We start from the raw sequence: 27,283 nt of genomic DNA, 5'->3' as shown, positions 1-27,283 counted from the left end.
CAAAATGTAACCTGGAATTATGTAAATGATATCTTGTGATATGCTGAATTTTTAGGTGTTATAATGAATTTATTTTCATTGAGAGATCACACATGAAAAATCCACATGCATTTGTAAATTGGATTGTATATTTGACAAATGACACCTTAGGTTCTGAAGGATTTTTCATGTTAGCTAGATGTTCTTTTTTACTGCATCACAGCATCTTAGTATGAATAATAAAAGCTATGACTAATATAGATGACTAATAAGTTGATTGCACGGTTAATTTTGCATGGGAAGGATAAATATTTGTGCTTCAAATTAACTGATGATAATGACAAAAAATTCAGTCATTGGAAAATACCATAAAGGAAAATATAATAATAATGCTTTCACAGCTCTATTCTACTGACACTTATAGAAAGCCAGCTTTCTTGCTTCCTTGCTTTAGATTTTGGGGAGATTGGTTGCTTCCCCTCCAAAGCTATTCCTAAGCCATCTCCATACATATTGCCTTCAGGAATGGTTGAATTTCATCATTAATTTGGTGGGAAGGGTCAGATGCCTTGGCTCATTCAGTGTTGAGGATGATGATATCTTACGTTTATGTTAAATTGTACTGACTCTCTCTAACATTGTATTTTATGATTAATTCACTAAGATGGCATTTTATTAAATTTATTAATTACAAGATCTGTTGGAAAAGTAGTAGGACTGAGTTGATTAGAAAAAATGTATCACCAGAATTGATACAATCACTGGAAAGTCTTCAAAGTAGTACCCTTGTGTATCCAAACACTGCTTTCAGTGGGTTTTCCATGCCTTGTACGCCTTCTGGAAGGCGGTGCCCACAATGTTGCTAAACACCATTGTCATGGCCTGTTGTAACCCTTCCACCAAGCTGTGGTGATGTCCTTTCAGCCTGGATTTAAGGCAGGGGAAGAGTAAAAGTCCGTTATATTGTATACAAAATTTGGATCCCCAATCACATGGTCGAGACGCTCTATGTAGAGCCACGTGAGAGTTTACTTTCCTTCACTGCTTCAATGTTTTCATCTGCTGTTGACGTACTGGGGCGTCCAGAGCGAGCTTTGTCATTGGCATCTTCTCGGCTATCTTGAAAGAGCTTGTACCTCTTATAAACATTTTTTTTACTCAGAGCAGACTCACTGTATGCTAATATCAAGTATTTTGGAGCACTTAATTCCAGTTTTTAAACGAAATTTGATGCAAATTCTTTCATCCATTTTGTTTTATATCAGAAAATTGCTGAGTGCACCAAAGCATGTCTAACATTTGTATCTGTCAATAACAAACTATATGCTATATTGTTGAAACTTTAAAAAAATGTTTGAGACATGTGTACCAACACAGCAAAACAAACCAATCAAAAATCAAATGTATGTTGCCCAAGAAATTTGATAAGTCACGTTACTTTATCTCATAGTATGATCATTACCTAGTATAAAATAATCCCAGCAAACTAATGTAAAATGAGATATAACTCTATGTATGTAGGCACATTAGAAACACCATTACTTCTTCCAGAAATCTTCTGTCTGAACCAAATCTCATATTTTAATAAGGTGGATAGCCTTTGTTAGAGCATATACTACCTTGATCAAAAAGTTCCCGGAATAACCACCGTGTGGCGCTCCCATCGTTCCGATTTGAGTTCTGTTTTTTTTTGTTAAATTGGTACATCTGTTGTTGATATTCCCTTTAAATCTTAGTGTCATAACTTGACATTTGCAAAAGTTACGTAGCCAAGAGTACATCTATCTCTGTGTGTGTTGGCGATTTTTTACAATTGCAGAAATGGATTTAAATTTGCAACAACGAACTTGTATTAAATTTTGCGTAAAAAACGGATTTAGTGGCGCTCGGACGTTGGAAATGTTGGAAAAGTGTTTCGGCAACGATTCTCTAAAAAAACGGTCGTTTACCAGTGGCACGAGCGGTTCAGAAGTGGTCGTGAGTCAATCGAAGATGATGAACGCAGTGGCAGACCATCGACATCGAAAGTCGGTGAAAAAATTGATAAAGTAAAAGAAATGTTGGTCAATAACCGCAAATTAACCATCAGAGAAATAGCGGAGGACTTGAACATTGCCTATGGATCCGCCCAAGACATTGTGGTTAATGATTTGGGTTTCCGTCGTGTAGCAGCAAAGTTGGTGCCAAAAGACCTCAATTTCATGCAAAAAAGAGACCGTGTTGACGTCGCAAAAGACATGATTTGCGAGGCTGAATCCGATCCCACATTCATCAAAAGGATCATTACTGGAGACGAGACGTGGGTTTATGAGTACGACACGCAATCCAGACATCAGGCAAGTGAATGGCGTTCACCAAATGAGCCGAGACCAAAAAAACCACGTCGTTTTCAGTCAAAAAAGAAGGCAATGCTGACGGTTTTCATGGATTACAACGGTGTAGTGCATCATGAATTTTTGCCAGAAGGCCAGACAGTAAACAAAGAGTATTATTTGGGCGTTATGAGACGTTTGCGTGAAGCAATTCGCCGAAAGAGACCAGAAATGTGGGCAGAAAACTCGTGGATTTTGCACCATGATAATGCACCGTCGCACAGTGCTATCATTATTCGTAATTTTTTGACGAAAAATGCAACAAATACCATCCAACAGCCACCGAATTCTCCTGATTTGGCTCCCTGTGACTTCTTTCTGTTCAATCGAGTTAAAAAACCATTACGGGGAACGCGTTTTAGCAGCCGAGAGGAAGTAATGGAAAAATCGCAGGAAGCACTGATGGACATACCGAAAACCGAATATAAAAAATGTTTCGAGGATTGGATCAAGCGCTGGCATAAGTGTGTTGCAGTCGATGGGGATACTTTGAAGGGGACAATATAGATTTAGATGAATAAACTTGTATTTTTAATTTTCTGAATAAATTCCGGGAACTTTTTGATCAAGGTAGTATATCTCGTTGATAATGAGAAGCTCAATTCTTAGGAAGTAGTTGAGTGTAGACTGGGAACGGTTGTGACTGAAATAATACGAGATATGTATGTACAGTATTCTTAGGGCTTTTACTCTCCAGGCACACTTTTCGAAATGACAAAATGAGTTAGTCATGAAAAGTAAATAATTTTTGAGTGCCTTAAGTAAATACTTCAATGTTTGCAAGAAGTGATTGTTCATCTTTTTAAACATCAGAATACCCATGTTTCATGTTTGTGTATGAATACCCCTTTTTAGGGCTTAATATTTGTTTGCATGCCATAATTTTACTCACACTATTAGTACCTTTCAGATAATTCTTCTGTGAAAGAGACATATATATTATACATGTATATGGTGATATGAGAACATCAGTATTAAGTATTTTTGGATTTATATATTTCGACTTTGTAGAAATCATGTCTCTTTGGGATCACCTTTTGTTCTCCTATTTGTTTTGAAACCCTTAGCATGAACATGTGAAAGCCTTGGTAATTCATTTGTGGTGGCCAGTGTTTTTTGAAAATTTATGTAGAGAATATTGATGGGAACATATAAATTTTTCTCTCCTTCGTCACAAGACCTCCATCCACCCAAGTATCGAAGCAGCAGCAGTGGGAGTAGTCGGCATGCAAGTGGCACAAATAGCCCGGAGAGGGGTGGGATAGGCACTCCAGGTGGAGCAGGTGCCGGACGAGGGTCTTCTCCGGCTGGTGCAGCCCAAGCCGGTGCAACTGGTACCATGCTGTCCGAGGACTATGCAGAGATAGTGGACGAGGAGGGTGACTACTCTACACCCGCAAGTAAGCAGTCAAATGCCACCACACCTTGATGACTTGTGTTAATTATTTACACAACCCTGCATCACATGCATTCAATTGCAACCTAATCCAATTTTTTACTATTTTTGTACCTGAGAAATTGTCACTTGACTTATAATTTGTTTTAGAAAGTACCATTTACTGATCTAACAACCAGTGGAGTGTAATCAACCTGCACTGACTCATTTACATTGTGGTAGTATGCCTTACCATTGAGTGATGTGTTAAAATTACCTAATAACATGGGACAAATATGACTCAGTGTATTGAATTTTTTAGTTCTTAGAAAAAAGATGTGGTTTATCAAAAGGGCTTTCAGTTAATGGTCTGCTGGATTAAAGAAACAGGGAGTATTTTACAATTAATTTAAAATTGTTAGTTATTGAAATTTACTTGTGCTCCAGTTTTCAGCACATTCAACTTTCTAATAAGATTGTCAACTTTCATCCATGTCCATGCATAGGATGCATAATAAGAAATTATTCATTGGCCCTGATAAGTTTAATTTGAATTTGCAATTTGCTAATTTATATTAAAACATTTTGGATCTAGAGACTCATAATAATTAGTAAATATCATAGCTGATTTTTCAAACTTAAGGTGTTTGGTAATGCTTGCTGAGCTCTACAGAAGATAGAAGGGTTGATTTTGTTCAGATATGATAAAATCAAGATTGGATCAAAACTAATAAAACATTTTTAAAGTTGAGTAAAATTTAAGAATAGGATTGCACAGATAATTTAAATTAGGAAAGATGAAACAAATAATGTATGTGAACCACTGCTGTGATTCTGATTTGCTTTTACTGTCAGTGTCTGAAAGATTTTGTTGGGTTTTTACTTATACACTAGTAGAATTTATCTTTTTGGTGCTCAAAAACTCAGAATTTTGTTCCCTTCCAAAATACAGCACGGGACTATGAATTGGAGAGAACCCAAATAGAATTGGCTGAAATTATTGGCGAGGGGCAATTTGGGGATGTTCATAAGGGAATATATCGTGGTCCTGGACAGCATTGCCCAGTTGCTGTTAAAACATGCAAAGCAGATGCTGATGTTGCGACCACAGAGAAATTTCTGGAAGAAGCCTGTGAGTATATTGCTTGCTCATGAATTATCCTGATTGAAATTGAGTATTTTTATAGTTGACCAGATTATATTATGTTATGTGTGTGTTAGTTCTCTACCTTCATGTTTTAGAAAGAAGTGAATGCTTAATTTCTTAAAATAGCCTTAAAACACTGAAATACTAACTTGCCATATCATTATGAATGAATGTTAATGGCCTTACAGAATGACATGGCAGCTTTACTGTCCAAGTTAATGGTCTTATGAAGTTTTTTTTAACTTGAATATTTCCGATTTTAACATTTTTAAATCCTTGATTTTCACAACAAAAGTAATTTTCTTGTCTATATGTTAAATATTTTAAATTCATTAAATGAAGCACATTTTGTTAAGTTTTAAGAAAACATGAATTTTGATTTTTTTTCTGCGTATTCATCTTTTGGTGTGACTGAAGTCAGAGTGTGGTATCGATGAAGACAGGTGATGTATCTATACGCATTAAAAAATTGAATCAATGGAAATATTCTGTCATGTATGCTTGTGTAAAGGTTGACTTTCAAATGCAAAATTTCAATGAAAAAAATCATGATTTAATGTGTGCACGAGAGAGTTATTTATACTAAGCTTAAAAAAATGTTATTATAGATGTGAGTGATGTTGGGAAGGTATGATTGAATAAGGGAAAAAGTGGAAGTGTGGTGGAATAAAAGAAGATAGAAAGTGAATGGAGTTAAACAAAAATGGCTTATTTTTATCTTGTGTGTTCTGGAATTTGGTGTCATGTTAGGCAGGGCTTAGAAGTATATCCAGTGTCCAGTCAAAATCATTAAAAAAACCTTGAGCTAATGTTTTGTTTAAAAAAAGTTCAAATCTTGACCTTAACAATGATATTTATGAAGATTATACCTGATAGAAGCATAATATACAAGTAGAGCAAATGAAATTTAATGCTATAGAATGTCCTTATTGTCATGATGTGGAATTTGGCATCAATCTCCCTAGTATGCCTTTATGTAAAAGCCTCCCTTTCAAAACAGCAATAAAAACATGCTTTTTATCATTGTTTTGAAAGGGAGGCTTTTTATATCAGGCTCTATATTCTTGTGGGTCATGGTAGTCCAGGAGTAGAGCGTTGGACTAGTGAGCAGGGGGCCCAGGTTCAATTCCCGGGCAAGCCTCTCTGGGCACCTGCCGCTCCACTTAAGATTTGTGATTTTTCAGGTATCAGAACTTTCTGGGACACCATAACCAGCACAGGGAAAGGAACTGGCCCCCCTACCCTAATGTGTGAATTTCACTCGCCATTGGGCTTAGTACTGGGTGAACTCTATCATCACCTACCAAACCGATCTAAGGGATGATTACTGTGTTTTTTCTCTCTATTCTGTTAAGGATTTTTTACATCTTCACTAATTTACAATTGTTTTGTCAATATATTTCTTGTGTGTCAACAATTTTTATCCCACCTGCTTAACACAGTGGAGCAATGTATCTGTTATCATTAAGGAGTTGCTGGACCCATTGGAGCTAAAAGTAAATTGGTTATATAGGACAGAAAGCAACAAGTCTATTTTTTCCGGGGGTAATTAATCATTATTTTGTAATTCAGTGCAGGAGAAATGCTTTGGACTAAAATGTTTAATTATAAAATAAAGGGATGAAGTCAGTATGAAGCTATTGGTCTGCTTCCTTTTCCGAAGTTGTTTTTATTTAATGAATTATCTGTCAATGGATTAAAGTCACCATGTGTGTAATATTCAGTTATTATAAATTTCTCCTGCATAGGTGTTTGGGAAGTGATTTCCATTAATGAGATGGAATATGGTTGAGACTTTAGTAGGGAATGTATTGACAATTTTACTTTATTTACAGATATAATGCAGCAGTTTGATCACCCTCACATTATCAAGCTGATTGGTGTTTGCTCCGATAGTCCAATTTGGATTGTAATGGAGTTGGCCAAGCTAGGAGAAATGAGGGCATACCTTCAGAGTAATGCCAATCGATTACACTTAGCTACTCTACTTCTATATACTTTCCAGCTCTCTACTGCCCTCTCATATCTAGAGTCTAAGAAATTTGTTCATAGGTAAGGATAAATTCTCTATTGAAATTTTATATTTGAAAAACTAGTATAGTCATAAAATTATTTTTTGGTAAAACATCATTACAATACTGCATCATTGTGGAGAGAGAATAATGATAATCAAAATTGAAAACTCCAGTTCATTTGGTACTAAACAGATGAAAATGTTAATAGTGAATCATATCCTAGCAAAAATGTTGGCAATCTTAAAAATTTTTAAATACGGCCATTAATGAAAAAATATTAATAGAATCTCTCTTAACTTGGCAAGAGTTATCATTAATTGTTACATAGGTCAGTAGAATGTTACACAAACTTGAATTGGTCCAGTAAAACTTGGGTCTTTTTTGTATTTGTAAAGTTTTAAATATTTAGAGAATCTTAATGCCTTTTGTGTTGGATGATATGCTATACATTAGAGAAGATTTCATCCAAAACTTAAAAAACCGATCATCCATCAGTGTGTTACTCTGGGATGCTTCACCACAACGCAGGTCATCATTTAAAATTTTGCATGTGGTATCCACAGGAAGGCTTTAAATGAGCCATATAGTTTGCATTATTCTGTCAAATCATGATTTTCAAGTGCTGAACACTACTTTCCAACTGCAATATAAAACTGTTGCATAAAATTGAAATGCACTAGTTCATAAATTCCATCAGTAATTGGATGCATGGAAGGATTTGTTGTTATATGTAGCTTAGAGTGCTCAATGATCTAATCAAATATCCATCAAATCTCATCTGCAATAGGATTCAGAATCTTCTTGCTAAACAATCTTTTCCATAGTTATGTAATCATTGAATCAATGAAATTTAATGGCTAGTGGTATAAATTAAGTACCAGTTTATTAGCATGAAATTTGGTGATTATTTCTGAATCTCATATGATGTTTTGTTTTACAGGGATATAGCAGCGCGCAATGTTCTTGTATCAAGCCACAATTGTGTGAAGCTTGCTGACTTTGGTTTATCACGCTGGGTTGAAGATCAAAGCTATTATAAAGCATCCAAAGGAAAACTCCCAATCAAGTGGATGGCACCAGAGTCCATTAACTTTCGAAGGTTTACGACTGCATCAGATGTCTGGATGTTTGGTAAGAGCTCCTGGGATATCTTATTGGTATTCATTCATGTGCAATCTCTGTAGAAGTCATGTTGAAAAAAGTAGCGAGGGAGAGTTATCAATAAAGACTGAAAAGTATAGCATAAAGAAGCAGTATGCTAGTATTCAATTGTTTTAAGCTTAACTGTTTGTAATTTCATCTTAATTAACAATAGAAATCATTAAAATTGTGCTTAATAATAATCCTATATGTCACTCAAATTTTTATACTCTGCATCACTAAAATTGAGTGAAGTAGGAAAATTTGCTGCTAGGAATGGGATGTAATCACTTCTGAAATCTGCTGAAGTAAAATCAATTGACAGCGAAAATCATTTTTCTACATTCATGTAGGGAACATTACCAGGCACAAGAAAAAATGTAAAAAAAACAGAATGAGAAGTTATGAATGCGTTACTATAACACTAGAAGGAGCATTGAAATTAAAGTACTCAACCTTGGCTGTAGTACTGAACACAGTAATGATTGATTCAAAATTTTTTCAACAATATATAGCTTAGCATTAGCTTTACATATAAAATTTTCTGTTTTGTTTTGTTGTCAATTCATAATGGCAGACTGCAGGTGAAATAGTAAGCGAAATCAATATCAATACATGGGCAAGAATGGGGATTGTTTGATTTTGGGTGAGAGTCCCTTTTTGTTGTAGGCCATGTGGTTAAGTTGGGTGTATTTTGTGTAAGATTATGGAAATATAATAAGTGAAAAGTTAATTACTCTATGATTTCAGGCTTCTCTTCATGGAAGTACTTGATACCCATATCAAAAGATTTTGTTCTTTTCCACAGAATATTTTAAGATACGACACATGTCAACGATTTGCAGCTTGCTTTTGATTTCAGGTACATTTCCTGATGATGTTGCAAGTTGATGAAACCCGTTGTATCTTATAATGAAGTCTGCAGAAAAGTCCAAAATCTTTTAAAGTGGATGGAAAGTTTTGCGATGATTATGTTAGCAGGAAAACACTTGCGCTGGAATATTTCATAAAATGCCCTTGCAGGCCTGAAGTGCAAATACATATTGGTCGTTATTGTTCATTCAGTAATCATAAACGTAATTGATGCATTTGAGTATGTGGTGCTTTTTTTTTGAGTTTTTTCCTGTGGTTTATTTCTGAAGTCTTTAAATATTTACATGGAAATTACAATTCCAATTTCATTGGTAGTAATAGTTGCCTTTATGCAACATACCTGTATTCCGGGCAAGTGATTTTTACATGCATTGAAATGTATTTTCATTAAAAATGTGTGGATGTAAATCCTTTTCATGTGGGATTCTAGGTGTCTGCATGTGGGAGATCCTCATGCTGGGAGTGAAGCCGTTCCAAGGTGTAAAGAACAATGATGTCATAGGAAAGATTGAAAATGGGGAGAGGTTAGCATTGCCACAGTCATGCCCTCCACGTCTGTACTCCCTGATGTCTCAGTGCTGGTCATATGAGCCATCTAAGCGGCCTTCTTTCAAAGAAATAAAAGAGGTCTTACAGTAAGTTTCTTCCACTTGCTTATCATCTTTTGTGTCAGCCGTGTAGTTTGTTTTGACGAAATCAAATTAAAAAAATATTAATATATGAAATATATTAACAAGTTCAAAACCAGTGAGATCTGGCCTTTTAAATTATTATAGGCTGCTAATATTTGGTGGTTTGTAAAATTTTGATAGTAATAATATTTATTCTACCGTGTTCATTAATATTCTTTAATGTATTCAATATATTTTAATTTGATACAAACCTTCTAAATTAAAAATTTTTGTTCTTAAAGTATAAATTAATGGCTTTAATTTAATTTAGCCAATGAAAAACTACAGATTCCTGTTGCTTTATTGTATGTTGAATTTCAGATGCATAGTTAAGGTCAAACATTAGACTTATCTCTTGTTTGCATTTGACATTTTTTGATGCTATGCAGTAGAGTAACTTTGCTTTTATTCACTGCATATTCTAGGCATTTTGATAGATCAAGTCAAGTGTTAGGGTAACACTTGGTTATGTTGGCATATATAAGTTTTGGAATATAATCTTTCCTTTTACATATGTATCTGATGTGCATGTAACCCCACCAGTATCATATTGCCACCTAAAACATTATACTGTGTACTTAAGTGATTCACAAGATATCAGTGCCATCCATTCATAAGAAACTTCTACAACTAGGGAGGGTATTGATGTGTTATATGCATATCATCTCAGCACCCTAATATCTATAACTTTAAAGCTTCTTGCGATTAAATGAAAAGTTTGCAATTAGAGAAAATTAGTGAATTTGTAAGTAAATTCATGAAAACAGGAAGCATTGAAATTAAAGTTAACTGAAATAATTCTGTTGGGGAAGTCTTTGGCAACAAAAGTGACTGATGATATATTTTATATAATGCAAAATGGCTCTTTTATAAATAAATATGAATGCATCTAACTTCAACCTAACACTTGGATATTGTTTAAGATGAATAAATCCTTAAATTCTGAATTGTGATAGGTTTCATTGATGGATGTGTTAAGGTTGACTGGTTTCAAAACACAATTGCGTCATGCTGGAGTGCATCTGGCAAAATTGTCCCTCTTTCAGCACTCTACATTCATATTGTGCATTCTATTTATCACTGTCAAAATTGTTTTCCGGTGCATAAAAAATTGAAACCAAAATAAAATACATATCATTTACCACCTATTAGAATTGCTCCATTTGAATGAGTTTATTTGTTGAATAGGCTTTTTGTAATTATAACTTTGCTTCTCCTTTTGCATGCAATAATGTGGGTTTTACATTTGTTAGTAGCCTGTTATGCAGTTCAAATTTATTTTGTGTCCCTCACAGTGAGATTCTACTTGAAGAAAGGCACCAGCAGCAGGAAACTATGAAAAGGGAAAATAGAAGAGTCCAGGCTATGTCTTGGGGTGAGTATCTGGAGAATTTTTATATCTGTTGACAAATATGAATTTCTGTGTAACAATTAAGGGCCATAATAACTCAAGTTACTCAACTACCTCAAGTAACTCAACTACTTAAGTATTTAATGTAGGAAAAATAATTGCTAACATTGCTCACATTTCGATGAGGACATTGGATTACAGAATACGTTGTTTCTTACCTTTTCCTGCCTCACCCCGGCCATAATGTAGATTGAGATGATAAAGTAAGGATTTGTACACAAATTGAATTGACAGAGAGGTGGAAATGCAACATATATTGACTCCATGGGCCTAAGTGTAACCTCTTTTCAAAAGTATGCTAATATACCCATCTATATACAGGGTACAGTAGTGAAATCCTGACGAATGAAACTTTTGTTAAAAAGAAATTTATTAAACAAAAATACGATTGAAAATGAAAATCCTTTTGCATTCAAGTAGTGGTATCTTTTAAGAGTAACATTACTCGATGTAACATCCTTCAGATGCAATGACCGCCTCCAATCTTGTCCTATCGATCGCATGCACTCTTTAAAATAGTACTATCCATATTTGTGAATGGTGCTACGATAGCGGTTGGTAAAGATGCGGAATTAGGGTGCCTCATCTTATTGGTAACCCTTTCGACTACGCTGCAAACTTAATAGTTGAGGAGGTTCAAGTCCAGGCTTTTTGGGGGCCAGAACTCCTTTGACCAGAACATGTCAATTTTATCTGAGAGCCAGTTTTGGACTAAATGACTCTGATGAGCTGATGCACTGTCCTGTTGAAAGATATATTGAAGTATCAGCAAAAACAAAGGTCTCCAACCAGCTTTCTAGTGAAAAAGAATTAGGTAGGTATCATAAATAATAAACTAATTTATATCAATTTCATTTTGTTTTTCAAATAATGTTACACATTCCCAGTTGTTTCATTCTGCGTAAGAAGGAAAGATAAAAATTATTCACAATCCTAAACAATATATTCATAATTTTCTTTGAATAAACCTTATACATTATTCTTTTACATGGAATGTATTATTGTGTTTTACATTGAAGCATGCGTGAAAAATTGTTTCACTGCAAGTGTTTTGCTTTAACAGAAAGATTGCAGAATGAGAAATGCTCATTGTACAAGGTTCCTGTGTACTACATAATTCATTCTTGCTTCTTATCTTTTCATTCTCGTGTGTTGTAATTTGATGTGTAACGTGTTCTCTTTCATCTCCCTGCAATGCACTAGGTTCAGACGACCCCCCTCCTCCAAAGCCGGCAAGGTTCCCACTGGAGCCTGGAGCCCCAGGGGGGGGACCGGCCCCACCCCCTTCAACATACATTGTGGCCCAAAACCCAGAAGTGCTGGCGCAGTTGCTCCGGGAGAACGAGTCGAGAGGGGTGCTCTGTCCATCGGTGTACACCACGCCGGCCTCGGCCTTCAACACACTAGCGGTAGATTTTGCAGAGGGGGGTGCTGGGGTGGGGGTTGAGGGGGGTGCAGTGAGGGTTGATGTAGGATCGGAGGAGTCTGCCCCCAGTGGCAGTGGTGGGGGAGGCCCTTCCTCACCCAAACATGGCTCGATGGGCCGCGGCGGGGGGAAGGGTGCAAGGGCAGAGGGGGGGATGGGAGGGAAGGGAAGTGGCTCAATTGGTTCGGACACGGCGGGGGAAGGGCCACCGCCCACTTCTCCGGTGGCGAGCGCAAGTGCTGGAGAGGGTTTGCAGGGTACCTCATCCCACGCCTCGTTATCTTCCACCCTTTCAGCAGATGGACAGGTTGAACAGACAAAAAAAAAAAGGATTACTACTCTCATTACAGTATTGGCACTGCACGAATGCATGCCACCCTTGGTCGTGGAACATGGAACTGTTTTTTGGCCTCTGAAAATGCCAGGAGCATGCCTTGGAACGATAACACGTCGCTCGCCCGTTCAGCTCTCTGTTTAAATGTTGGATGGTCATCTTCCCTGGCTCTGCATTGCTTACGGCTGCCTATGATACAGATTAGTGCTATGTTGCCTGCATTATCACTTATGTGTTTGTTAAAAGTACACTGACTGCTTTGTTGTTAACGTTTTCAACCATCTTAAGAGGATGTCAATATTCAAGCATCAAAAATTTAAGCCTACTTAATTGGAATCATGTACATTTATTTGCCTTTACTAGAGTTGTAGTCTCCATATCACCCAGTGGGAGGTTTTATTAATGATTTGTGTTTGTTTGTAGCATATTGGATAAAAAAATACTATCATGAAATTTGACTAAATATATATCGGTAATAATCCGAAAAAGTAATATTGAAGCTTTTCTGATTGCATAAAATAGTTTTTCTGTTCAAAAAAATTTTCTGTAACTTTATAGGGAAGTTAGTGGTGATCCATTTTGGTCATTGGCACTTAAATGTCCCTATATTCCTGAAAAATGTTGATTTTTTTAGTTGCATGTGCATCAATCATGCTGTATATAAGTCACATTATTTAAATAGTACGTATCAGATAGTGTTACATATAATTTAATGTTGGTGTTTTGGATGTGATCGTTGGAGTAGATAGTTTGTGTCAGTAAACATTTTTGCTGTATATAATTGCTTAATTCCATAGGAATAGTTGAGAATAGGGTGGAAGCCTGCAAACTGGAGGAAATTGTAATCGGCTTGTTCTTAGAAAATGATAGAACTGTATATATGGAGGACTTCTCTAAATTGAATATTTTGGGAAACACCTACATGATAAGAGATTGTCATTTGGTTGTTCTGCACTCTAAATGTCTTATAATTTGGGTACACAGCTGTAGCATATATGTTTAATGCACTCTTTAAGTTATGAGCAAGATAATTAATAGTTCTAAAATTGCTTGTGATCAATGTAAGAATAAATTTGCATTTTGATGCTAAGTAAGATTGGCAAGTACCTTCAAGAACCCATTTCCAATATAAATTGCTTTAGTGACTGTTAGATTTTTACTTAAAGCATCACATAAAAACATATGTCATCTCCCATCAGGAGTCATATTTTGATTAGTTTAAATGTATTTTTTTGCAGTTCAAGCTTTAAAAATGAGTTCACTTTGATTCTTATTTGCATAATTTCATGAATGTGATGATTGTAACTCTCTTTTTTTAGCTTTTGGAAAATTAGTAACTTTTTTTGTAACTTTGAAATCATGAATGTGATTATTTGCCATTGAGTCACACCAATGATTATTTATTTGCAAAGTTACATGTGAAGCAAATTGATAAGAGTTTTGCTTCAATCATTGTCCAGCCATCTAGTCTAAGGCATAGTAATTTCTTTTCTGCTGACCTTGCCAATCTCTTCTGTATAGTTAACTGCCTTTTACAATGTACCTTGAATGGTAATTTCTGATGAGCCTAATGAAGCAATGTCATGGATGTGCTCACATGCATGTTGCATTGGTTTTATTGTTAAATAGTTAATTTATTATTTGTGGATTGGGGATGGACATCTTTTTTTAATGGAATTGGCCCTCATGGCATTCTCAGAACCAGCAAGGCCACCTGTATGGCAGCCCAACGTCAGCAATCCTAGGTTTGGAGGATGAAGAGGATGATTGCGCTGATGGAGCTTTTGATGGAGAGGAGTTGGATGGGGGAGAAGAAGGGGGTAGGTTTCATGGTGGGAGGGGAGGAAAGGCTGGTGGGCGAGAGGTGGTTGATGAGGAGGAGGAGAAGCGAAGGCTGGAACTGGAGCAGCGCCTGCTTGAGCAGAGGTTAAGGCGGCAGCAGAGAGAGAGTGAGGAAGATAGCCGGTGGTTAGCGGAGGAGGAGATCAACCTGGTATGCATATTCTGGGTCAATTTTCTGTGACTAAACATATCCCTTTTTGGCAAAAAATCTGAGAGCTCAAAAATTTTTCTGAATACAGTGCCATGAAAAACAAATGAAGGCCTTTGATGCTTGTAAGTTTGGAAAAATATCTTGGAGTTCTGAGACATTGAATAGAATCTTTCAATAACATGTGTTTAATGAGATCCAAGATCTCATTTATTAAGTTCATTAGACTATGTGGATAGTTAGACTTTCTGGTAGTCCATTAACAGTATAATAAGGCTTCAACAGCAAGACATAATTCACTTTGCTCTAAATATATGTGTAGATTCTGTATATAGTATGCCTAAATTTGGACAGGAAGTCAGTATTTTTGTCACCCACTGCTAAAGAGCTGTTTCATGGGATCTCTTGTCCTTCAGTGAGTGACATGTATGTTGTTGCTACTTCTTGTACCATATGGCCACATTATTTATATGGATTATCAAAAAGCAGAAATATTGTAATGAAGGATCTCAGTTTTTCCCGGCGTATTGTATTCAGGAAGTTCTCTCAGGTTTCCCACCACGCTGACCCGGTGGGAAACCCGAGAGAACTTCCTGAACAGAAATATTGTCTTTGCAGGCTAGGATTACAGACTTAACAGAGAGATTTACATGCATTAAATTTTTTGTGAGAATTCCCTTTCATCAGGTTATAGTGGAGAATGCCTAAAGAGCCTGGGTTCATTACCCAAATGTATCTAATGACAATGTGTTTATTTGCAACATATGTAAGATGGAATGGCATCCAATTTCTTGTTATGATTGTACAACTTCTGCTCAAGAGATTATTGCAAAAAAATTGGCTTTCGTAATTTGTAATAAATGTTTTGTTTGATGAGTCGTACATTGTCAGCTTGATCAAAGTAGTTTGAAGGTTGGGTCCAACAACTCCCATACTGTTATGGTGACCTTGAATTTAATTGTTACTGATTAACTTGCCACTTTTTTCTCTAATCATTTTATCGATGGTCAATTACTGTGTTTACAGCAGAGTCCCTGTATAAATTTATGTTGATTCCATTTTTTTAAATCAAAAATAATTTCATCAACGTTATAAACATTGCATTTGAGTCGGGGTAGAAAATGTCCCATGCCTTCATGTAACAGTTTGCATGTAGAACATTTTTTTGTCCCATTTGCCTCAGAAGAAAAGGCTGTCTGTGGCCATGAGCTTGTCAGATCGCTCAGACACAGATTCGGTGGACCTTGGAGGAGGAGTGCCTGGAGGTATGCCGGTGTCATCGACTGCCAGGGACCACATAGCCTCGGAAGACTCAGGTCGTGAGTGTTCCTTGACTCCCCTCAGCAATGGCTCTCCTGCGCCCCCATCCACCTCATCTTCAGCCAATGCAGCTGAGGAGAGGATTATTATAGTAAAGGTGAGTCATCAGCATTGACGTCCCTTTAACTCTGGCCACCCTTATATCACACTGTGAGGCACCTTTGCATTCCTGTGAAAAAACTTTGTGTAACAGTGACAAACATTAAAAATTGAAGCAAATGAAACTGCAGTGGAACTTAATGAGGGAAGGGCATAGTAATGTACAGGTGTCTGTTTTGATTGGCACATATGTTTCAACTTGTAACAGTTCCATTTTCCATTTCAAGCCACCAAGTAATTTCTTATGGAATTAATTAGAAATAGTTTTGATATAATGGGAATATAATTAAATTATAATTGGAAATAATTTTTCTAATGTTTTAATTAATCTAATAATTCCAGAAAATGGAGCCCACGCCTACGGCTGATTTAGACAGGACCAATGATAAAGTCTACGATTGCACTACTAGTGTGGTGAAGGCAGTCATGACATTATCCCAGGGTAAGTATAGGGATTTAAAGTTCATATTTTGATAGTTGTTGATAGAAATATATGATATAAACTTTAAAATTTCAATAAACTTTCAACAGTGTGTATCTGAAGAAAGTGAAAGTAATTTTTTTGTGATAGTTTCATTTTTGTTTTCTTCTTTTGATCAATTTAATGATTAGCTTCTAGGTTTATTACAGGTAATTTAAAATGGAAAGCCCACATGTCAGTCATGATGAAAAAGTTAGAGTGAGAATTCCTCGGGGCGACGTAAAATGTGTCTTAGTGTTCCTTCTTTTTCCTTTTTTCTAAAAAGAAATTCCTTTTATTCCCCTAAACTACTCAGATTTGGTTTCCTTACATTTTAGCAGAATTCATGTAGTAAATTTTTTAAAAGTATTTCTCATATATTATTCCACTCAATGCAGAAAATTTGAGGATATATCAAACAGAAAAATAATTGCCTCACTGATTTGGACTTACAGCCTTCATTAACCCTCTTAGTGCGGCGGGCCGATATATCGGCTTTTGTATCCCTGGCGAAAAGTGCGGAGGGCCGATATATCGGCTCTTGCGTAGGCTTTTGTTTAAATCGTTGTAACTTATGGTTTTTTCTTTAATAATTTATGATTTTTGCGCTATCGATAGGTTGAATTCCATAGAATTACGTTACTATTTTTTAAATTTTTTAGTAGCAATTTTAAATGCTTTTAAAAAAGTATAATTCTTACCATAATTTTTCGTTCAGTTTTGTACATGTCGGGAAGGTCTGCCTAATTGTTTGCTCTTTTTTTTTTCTGAGTGGTCTTTCCACTATGAAAAGCCACTGAAATGCTACTAATCTGTTTTCATCTGTAATCTCTTGAATGTATTGTGGTGTCGTGGTGTTGATATATACATGCTTATTCAGACTTTGTTGAGACGATGGAAATGAGAGCACTGCTTTGTAATCATTTTGGTTTCTCTTGCCGTCGGTTGGCCCTGTGTAATGGATTACATTGTCAGCAGTTCTCTGTGAGTTAGAACTTAGTTTTTTCCTGCCTTTAGATTGTAAGCACATTGCCGCAGTCTCAAGGAAAGGGGAAAAGTCCCAATTTGACTCAGTGAGATCAGCCTTTTCAACAAAATCGAACTATGCATGGGCTGACAAAAAAATTTGTAACTCACTGGTTTTTTTTTTATTTATTTATAATATTTTCTACATGTCTTTTTGATTCTTTATTATATTTAAATATCGTAGTTTAATTGAAAAATGTTTTTAAAAAATATTAGTTTTGTGTCTAAAAATCGAAATATTATTGCTAAAAAAATATTCTTCAAAAATATGATACTGTAATAATTACATTTATTATTCAGATGATGTAAATGTATTACATCATTATTAACTACAATATTATATTTTAAAATAAAAAAACTGTATATGGATATCTAAACAAATAACTTCATAATGTTTTTTTTCCTAAGGTGATACATTTTTCTTAAATTACACTTCGCACTTCTCACTAGTACCCCTGAAATCCCCGCCGCACTAAGAGGGTTAAGTATTTGCTACCAGCCCCAGTTACCATTCTCCAAACAACAGGTAATAATCCACAGAGAACACAGTAGTTAAGGAGAATTGGGTTCTCCAGCTTTCACAGACTATGGTGTAATATTCAGTTAGTTAGTTTAGATTCTATACACATGTTAGGGCACCAAATCATGAAAATAATGGACACTCAGTCAATGTTTTCTAAATGAATTTTAAAGTTCAATGAGGGATGAAACTGCCCTTTCAGAAAATTCATTTCTGAAGGAAATTAATTTAAAATAGCTCAAGTATCTGTTGATGAAGCGTACTAAGCCACTTGCTTGGGTCATATTAATGAGTTATTAGAAAACTCATCATAGTACCGTTGTACAGTGATCAGTGACATGAGGAATTTTGGAATATTATGAATCATGATTGACTTTCTAAGGCATATGTTTCTTTAGGAAAACCTAGTGTCTTAAGACTGTAATGCATTCACTCAGCATGGGTGAGAGTAGGAGTTATTGTGCATCATGCATCTGAAGAAATTGACAAGATGAGTAATAGTATTAGTTATTATGAGTGACAACCCAAGTAGGGATCTGAATACCACTGAAAAATCGTGTCATTGCTGGTATTTGAACCTGGGCCCTCAGGATGGGCCCAGGTTTGATTCGAGCCTCAGGCTTGAAGCCACTGTCTTGATCCATGTTTATAAATGCTGAGGATGTTTCTAATTTTATCATATTATCTCCATTTATTTTTTACATCTTGTGATTTGTTAGATTTCAGGAAAATATCAAATAGAAAATGGAAGATATTGGAAGTTGTCAATTTTAATTTTTCTCAAGCCAAGGACTAGTTTTGCATTTGTATTTTTCACATTTACTTGTAAAACATTCGGCATGATTCCTTCATTATGATATTTTCAGGAGTTCAACTGAGTCGAGCTGAGCAATACCTTGAGTTGGTTCGGCGTGTTGGGATTGAGCTGAGATCATTACTTTCCAGTGTCGATGCTCTTGTTGGGATATTCCCACCCTCAGCCCACCGTGAGGTAAGCAAATGTATTTCCATCTGTTATGCATTTTTGCATGAAGTAAATCATTGAATCTGGTGAAGCTAATTTAAATGAGATGTCTCCGCAGAGTCTGCATGCAAATATTTTTGGGAATTTTGATCCATGCTCACCCCATGTGTATGTAAATGTTGAAGTGCTTTATTCATCTCAGGAAATTTCTGTTTTAGGGGTGCCTCTTTTGACTACTTGATTTATTTAACAAAAAAATGTTGTGTAGGTACTTTGTGCCGGTGGAAGTTCTCACTGTATTTTTTATAGAAAATTGTTGGAGTAAAATTTACTTTTCTGATATTAAATAAGTATTTGAGCTTAAACAGGTTGCAGTAGATGTAGGTTTCACATGATTATTAATCGTATCAAGAAATCATCAGAAACCTGCTGTATCGCTCCCTGCTATCCCAAATTTGGTGCAAAATATTCCTAAGGTTCCTTTTCCTTTTGTAATGTAACATTTGCCATGATTCATGTTCAAATTCTATGGAACCATCTATCTCAGATTCCCAGACTGTATGCTCATGGATCACCCTGAGACTGCTATTGATACTGACAATGGCTTTGCCACGGTTCTAGCCAGCATTGTTAGTCACAATACATGCAATGAAACCCAAGAGCATGCAGCTATCAAATCCACATGCCCCAGAAACCTTTGCAACAACAATCTGCTTCACTTCAGTATGATTGTTAATTGTTGAATAACAGGCGTCCAGTTCTTAAAAATTTAGTATTCCTTATCCTCATTTAGTTTATTAATACTCTTTATAAAATTTAACTCATAATTGCAAAATATAGGATAGATTGTACAATTTGGTTGTATGTAATCAGCTTTCTTGGGATCAAAGAAAACATGAAAAAATATTGAACCATATCATTGGAAAAGTCTATTGAATATACATCTTCAATGTCCAATACAATTTAAAATTGAAAATTGTGGTAAACTCTTCAAATTCTGTTTGGGCCCCTAACAGCCCTATTCCAGTTGCTCAAAACAGAGCAAAGCCAATGTTTTCTTATTGCGTAGTATAAAAGAGATATATAGATTTATCCTGGTGGTCTCGCATTGGTTGTCTCCAGTTGACCTGAAACACTGCAGAAGCCGTAATACATATTTAGTTGTGGTTCTCATCTGCACAAAATCTTTCTCTCCCCAAATTTTGATGGCCCTGACTTTTTATTAGTTCTCCACATTGTATAGTTCACCTTTATAACATCAGTTAAATCTTATATCATTTTACATTGTTTCTTTTTGATCTGCTTAATGTGCTATATGCAGTCAGTAAACATACAATGTTTTCTTTTTGTAATTTTGGTAGTTCTGCCTCACGATTGATTTGTATAGTAATCTTGATGTCATTGGAGTGTTATGATGTTGAAAGGTTGATTTTTTTTTGTTTGCTTGCAGGTGGAGATGGCTCATAAAGTTCTGAGCAAGGACATGGGAGAGTTAGTCAATGCCATGAAATTGGCTCAGAATTATAGCACAACTACTTTGGATGCTGAATACAGGAAGTGAGTTGATTATATTGATTGCTATGTCAGATATAAATTACATTTTCTTAATAGGGTTACATTACAGGGTTTATTTTTGGTTCCAGTTCCATCTTGTTTCATTAAAATGATGTTTAAAGAAATAAAAAGGCTTAATTCAGAGAGCAAAAATACTAACCCATTTCCCATTGAAGTCCATTATTATTGTCCATGTCCCAAAATATTTTTATGTCCGCCTTAAGGAACTTTAAAAAATAAAATGTTTTGTAGAATAGGGAAGAGTACAATTTTTTCCTGGGCTAGTATAAAGTGTGGTGAATGGAATGGATAAAGATATAAAATTTTTCTAGGTAGGTAGATAATTTTATTTAGAATTTAACTATAATTTTGGTGGAGTTATTCTTTTGACAATGGGCTGTAATGTGTCAGGGCTGAGAGTATTCGGAAATATTATTATTTTTTAATTTTGCATTGAATCATCCAAAATTCAAGTGAATGAATAAAAATCCAAGTATTCTTTGGATGGCTATAGGATGGGAATGAAAAGGATTTTTTCAAAGATGCTGAATTAGTACATTGGGAAACTCAGTTACTATGGTGATGCGTATGATATCAATGTATCTAAGTGAAATAGTGAAATGAGTATTTTCATGTCCTTGAGTGAGAAAGCAAATGAGTTATTGAGGCAGGATGCTCTGGTTCTTTTGTTTTTCTAATTAAATGTAGAGAGAAATTTGAAGGTTGGTTAAAAAAGCAAGGTTAGAGCTCAGCCAGTACTAAGCTCAACAGTGTTTGAAATGATAACACGTGAAATTGGGAGGGCTGGTTCCTTCCCCAATAACACCTGTGATTTCCTTGTAATGTCTAGTACCTGAAAAATCACAACTTGATTTTGTAAATGTATGATGCAGAATTAGCCCTTGACACCGGATGTCCAATGTCCGGAGTCCGATGGATTCTGACAGACTTCCATATTTTTACCCCAGTTGAAAAAAGTTAACATTCTTCCTCAAATTTGCGGTGGCTTCAGTAAAAGATGTTGGTCCCTTTTGCCATTCTAATATTGACTCTTTAGCTGTAGCTTGTGCACTTACATTTTCTGTCATGAAGTTTCTTTTCCCCTTCGTCTTTATAAAAGAAGTAGGTTCTTCTACAAGCTAAGACAACTGCAGAAGTAACATAGACTGCTGGGGTTTTTTTATTGGCTTAAATTTAATGTCCAAGGGCTGCCCAGAAAGTAACCTACATTATGCTTTTAAAAAAACACAGGAATAGATGGAGAAAATTTATTATTTACATCTCAAAACTGCACATCTTTATTATTTTTTCCATATACTTGCTAAACAGATCCAAGCATTTGCCATATCTCGGAACTAGCTTAGAAATTCTCTTAGCATTAAATTCTGTCACGTGAGATTGCAGCCTTGCCCTGTTCAGGACAAGTACAAAACTTGTGGTAACCTAACTTTTTAGCTAGGATTCCATGCAACAGACCCCTAGAAATATATAGAAAACCATATAAAGAACTCTGGTATCATTAAATGCCAGTTTTGACAATCTTTTTTGTCAACATTCTGGGGCAGTTTGTTGTTCAACACAGACTGATGGCCAATTCTTGGGAATCATGGGCATTTGTCTGTTCACTCTTAAGCGAATGATACCACTGACGTGCAACACTATCACTCATCACTTAGTCAGTGCACAGCACACATTTCTTGATGAATGTCAGCAGCTTTGAAGTTAATTGCCAGTAAAAACCTTATCACCAAATGAATTTTACATTTGGCAGGATTTCCAATTGTACTCTTCATTTTGATTCGCTACTGTAAAGAAACAACTAACAGTGCAGCCTTCCAAACACTGCAGCTTGAGGACTGCTCTAGTGTGTGTGTCAATACACCAAACATTCAGCTCCCCCCTCTACTTTTCTGGCTACATGCAAACGGAGGTTGCTTTACAGACAACCCTTATAATATAAAATAATTTTCAGGTGGCAGTCATTAGCCTGGTTACAATATGTTTTTACGAGGTCAATTATTTATATTCTACTTGGAAATTCAAGAGTAACGTGGGATTAATTTGGCATTGATGTTCACCATGAATGTTAATCAGAGTTGAGTTGATATTAATGTCAATTTCATCTTTGGTGCTAATTTTTATGTAACATATGAGGGTTAATTTTTTTTTAGCAAGTTAGCTCATAACTCCAGCCAAAAAAAAACATTTATTAAACGAATTTGCTCGGATATCAAATTTCAATACCCTAATCAGTGCGAGCAATGAGAAATTTTTAAACCTTGTTAATTTCAATCAAAACATTTTCCTTTTCTTGATCCACTTATGCAGATGGAGCATTTCATGTATTTTAGATGTAGTGGTTATAACAGTGGGGACATCAGAAAAAGAATTGCAATAGTGAGAGAGGAAGAGAATCAATTACAGAGTAAAGATGTGAAAAAAAGATTAGTAAAGGCTTTTTTATAGAGCATAGTAAACTATGGATGAGAGAACTGGTCTTTGAGGCAAGATAATGAGTGTAGATTGTAGGCTTTTGAGACGTGGGCAAAATAGAGAATCGAGAAAATAAGTTGGGCTGAGAGGAAGACAAATTCATAAGTTTTAAATAGGGTGAGTGAAGAGAGGAAGTTACTGGTGGAATCCGAAAAAGGCAGATAAATTGGATAGAGAAAAAATTCAAAAGTAGTGTTATGTTGAAGGCCATGATAGAAAGGACGACTTTGGTTAAGTGGAATAGAGGAAGGAAGGGGTCGGCGTTTTGGACAGCATGAAGGTAAACAGAAGTTACAAATAAATGAAGAAAGAAATAATGTAGACATAGAAAGAGGAAGTTCTTTCAGTAATTAGAGGTAAATCGTGGTTAAGGTCCATCCAAAAGCTATATTTAAATGAATCGAATACCTTGAATGAAATCCTGAAATGATTATTCTTCTTTTCATCCACTGTGGTACTCAACATGATATTTTAATGCATTGAAATTGCTGGAAGAATCATATTTTGCAGTCATGAAAATAATGAAATCTTCTTACAGGGGAATGCTGTCTGCTGCACATGTTCTGGCGATGGATGCAAAAAACCTTCTTGATGTTATTGACACCATTAGGATAAGGCATCCGGAAGTCAACCGCCACATTTGCAACTCTGGTTCACCGCAACCATATGTCATAGACCCCAGCCAACCAGCAGTTCCACACAGTCCAGCAGCCCCTGACCCCAGCTCAGGCATAGTGATTGAGAAAAGTGGCCAAGCTGAAGATGAAAGCTTAGAATGTCGGCAAAAAATGGTGGACCGTATTCCAGGCTCTGCAAGTCCCCACAGCAGTCCAGATGGGAGTCCCAAAGGAGGTGCAAAAGGGAATCTCAAGGTTGCTGGGCCTAATCTCATAGGTGATGCTCCTGTCAGCTAACGGGGCGTGCCCTTTTCCTTGTGAATGAAAGTTATATACAGTGCCTGGAACCTTGGCCGTCATAAAAAAAGACTCTCTGTTGGCAGTTACAGTGTGCTAGTTCCAGCGGTTGCATCGCAATGCAAAAGCTTGGGAGGGCTTCCTAATATTGTTCCAGGTAGATTAGGTACCACCTTCTCCAGTAAACAATCTTTCCATTTGGCCATATTCAGATGGATTTGATATGTGGTGGATGCTGTATTTTTTGCTTTTTTGAGTGAGCTGTTGCAGCAAATTTGCTGTTAAGTAACTTGTCGTCAAAATGTTTTGTCTTTCATTATTAAGCCTTTTGAAATCCTTGGACACTGTTGTGATGAGACCAAGTTGAATGTCAGCGAGCTAAAAAGTGTTGGTGATGAATTGTTGTTCCAGTCTTGCGGTGAAGTCAGAGATGAAGCGATCAACAGATTGGGGAATCACTGGCCAGCCACTATTTACTTGGTTCAAGGCACCAAAATTGTCATTTGACCTTTATTCTATCTATTAAAACCACCAGAGTTGTGGTTGTAGAAGTGCAAATTTTGGTGCATTATAATGTGTATTTTTACTTGAAGATGTCATCAGGAGGTTGGTGGACCTTCTGAGTCTTTTAGAGGTCAGAATAGGTGGTTATGGCAAATGATGACACAAGTCAGTCACATATATTAAATTGTGTTGTGACCACTTATTGCTACTAGTCAGCCCAACACAGTAAAAGTTGCTTGAAATGTTTTGGTTTTTTTTTTAAAGACATCTTTCTCTCCTGAGGTTCTTAATTAGGATTGACTTACATTCCGAACTGTATAATATTTTCACCTTCAATTGAGTCATCAGTGTTTGTTGCCTGCAACACTTCTCTGGTGCATATTCAGCAACATATTTAACTTGTGGTTGAAGCTGTATGGGCCAGTATATCAACCATGATCATTATATTTTCATGTATATTGTGTAAACTTAAGTAATGTGAATAAACACTGTTGTCTTGTGGCAACTTTTTATTTAAAACATGTAAGAGTGTACTTTCTTTTAAAAAAGTGAATAGGGTAGAGTGGCATATTTTATTGTAATTTTTCTACAGGATTCCCCTGCGTTCTATTAGGATAACCTATATTTCAAGTTATGCCTGTGTTAATAAGTTCATACATATGCACAAGAATATAAACAGGTCGAGGCGGTTATCTCCGGACAAATTTCAATTTGAATTTCTCGCCATATCGTAGTTCCACTGTAGGTCGCGATTGGAGTTCTTCAAAGCTATGGGCATCTAGTAAACAGTAATAACCTCAAAATGGCCAAGATGTTATGTACAAGTGTGATTCAAGAACAGCTATTATCGAAGGTGTTTGCACTGGGCGTTCATCCTGTGAAATAGTTTGATTCTTCGGGGACCCCAGATGAACTGTTTATGATATTATGGCTAAGTATAATGCTTCATAGAAGTCTGGGGTAGGTTTCGCTAAAATGGCGAGGAAACTTAATTTGAGAAAATGCATGTCACAAACTGGGGCAGTTGTCGAGAAGGCTCAGGCGCTGATTTCAGAGGGCCAGGGGCGATCGCTGAGGAAATTGGCATCAGAATTGAATGTTAGCTATGCGTCGGATGGCAGAGGAGGACCTACGGTACAACTTGTACACAATGAAGGTGCAACACATGCTGTCTGGGGCTGCCAGAACAAAGCAGATTGCTCTCTGCAACCTGCTGTTGTGTTCTCTAAAAAATGAAGTTATGGGGCGAATTAGATTCCTTTCTGATGAAAAAGTTTTTGCCGTTGACGCAAAGATCAACCGGAGAAATGATCACTGGCTCACCCACGACCCCAAGATTGTTGGGATTGTTGCTCGAACAAATTTTCCGGCTAGTGTTCACCTCCTTGGCGTTGTGTCCAGTGAGGGTTATATTATGCCGCCGCATTTCTTTGAAAAGGGACCAACTATCACAAAAGAAGTCTATCTGCAAATTTTGAAGGATGCCGTGAAACCGTGGATGGTGACTGTGGCTGCAAGGAGACAATATGTCTTTCAGCAGGATGGTGCACCAGCTCATATGAGTCATTTAGCCCAAAACTGGCTCTCAGATAATATTGGTATGTTGTGGTCAAAGGAGGTCTGGCCCCCAAAGAACCCGGACTTCAACCCCCTCATCTAATGTTTGCAATGAAGTCAAAAGAGTTACCAATAAGATGAGGCACCCTAATGTCGCATCTTTACACACCGCTATTGTAGCAGCATTCACAAATATGGACAGTACTATTTTAAAGAGTGCATGCGATCAATACAGGACAAGATTGAAGGCGGTCATTGCAGCTGAAGGGGGTTGTGTATTGTATATTGTTACTCTTGAAAGATACCACTACTTGTATGTAAAAGGATTTTAATTTTCTTTGGTATTTTTGTTAAATAAATTTGCTTTTTAACAAAAGTTTCCTTTGTCCAGATTTAAGCGCCATACCCTATAGGTATTGTATGTATGTATCAGCAACAACAGGTGGATAATCATTAACATCACTGAAAGGTCACTCTCTCCATACACATCTATAGTGCCTTAAATTAATTTCTCTTTTAAATGTACGTGGGTCTTTCAATAAGTCCTTAGGTAAAAGTAGCAAGACAAATTATATTGGGTTGACTTTTTTTATATACATCGTAATTTCCTATTAGCTTGACATACTTTTTCCAGTGTTTCTCCAACTTTTTTAAGCCATCCAAAAATTAGGATTTTGGAAGGTCCTCAAAATATGCATCTGTATTGGCGATGACCTTCTCATTCTAGGTGAATCGTTTTCCAGCAAGCCATGTTTTCAAATTTGGTAATGAAAAAGTTACTGGAGGTAAAATATGGTGGATGTTGTAATAATTACTTCGAAGTTTAATTCCATAATTTTTGCCATCGAAACTGCTCGGGTTTCCCCTTATGCAATGTCTTAATGGAAGAAAATTTTTCAGCTTGCCAAGTGAAGACATTTTTTTCTTGATTTTTTCAATCAATCTGTGCAATAATGACACAGGATGCTCTCCATTTATCGTTTGTCCTTCTTGCAAGTAATCAATGTAGATAGATGATTCTGTGTGCACCCCAAGAAACAATGGCCATCACCTTATCACCTTGTCTGCTGATTTCACCATCTTTACCTTCTTCGGAGCCATATCACCTTTCAACATCAATTGTTTTAACTGCACCCTTG

General features: G+C 36.2%; 1 protein-coding gene across 1 annotated transcript in view; it reads left to right on the top strand.

Moving 5' to 3' along the window:
* LOC139694848 (focal adhesion kinase 1-like) overlaps positions 1 to 25,261 on the top strand; it is a 335,643-nt gene extending 310,382 nt beyond the window's left edge. Inside the window, exons 11-23 of the mRNA XM_071593373.1 lie at positions 3,530 to 3,751; positions 4,679 to 4,858; positions 6,709 to 6,925; positions 7,829 to 8,019; positions 9,332 to 9,536; positions 10,868 to 10,947; positions 12,187 to 12,392; positions 14,443 to 14,736; positions 15,917 to 16,150; positions 16,495 to 16,594; positions 19,025 to 19,149; positions 20,573 to 20,679; positions 23,708 to 25,261. Coding sequence (XP_071449474.1) covers positions 3,530 to 3,751; positions 4,679 to 4,858; positions 6,709 to 6,925; positions 7,829 to 8,019; positions 9,332 to 9,536; positions 10,868 to 10,947; positions 12,187 to 12,392; positions 14,443 to 14,736; positions 15,917 to 16,150; positions 16,495 to 16,594; positions 19,025 to 19,149; positions 20,573 to 20,679; positions 23,708 to 24,083 — 2,537 coding nt within the window. The 3' untranslated portion in view covers positions 24,084 to 25,261. The remainder of the gene's footprint in view (positions 1 to 3,529; positions 3,752 to 4,678; positions 4,859 to 6,708; positions 6,926 to 7,828; positions 8,020 to 9,331; positions 9,537 to 10,867; positions 10,948 to 12,186; positions 12,393 to 14,442; positions 14,737 to 15,916; positions 16,151 to 16,494; positions 16,595 to 19,024; positions 19,150 to 20,572; positions 20,680 to 23,707) is intronic.
* The last annotated feature ends 2,022 nt before the right edge of the window (positions 25,262 to 27,283 follow it).

The sequence above is a fragment of the Hetaerina americana genome, unplaced genomic scaffold (assembly GCF_022747635.1).
Source record: "Hetaerina americana unplaced genomic scaffold, ioHetAmer1.1.p SCAF_57, whole genome shotgun sequence".
NCBI lineage: Eukaryota > Metazoa > Arthropoda > Insecta > Odonata > Calopterygidae > Hetaerina > Hetaerina americana.
This window is presented reverse-complemented; position numbering and strand designations above follow the sequence as displayed.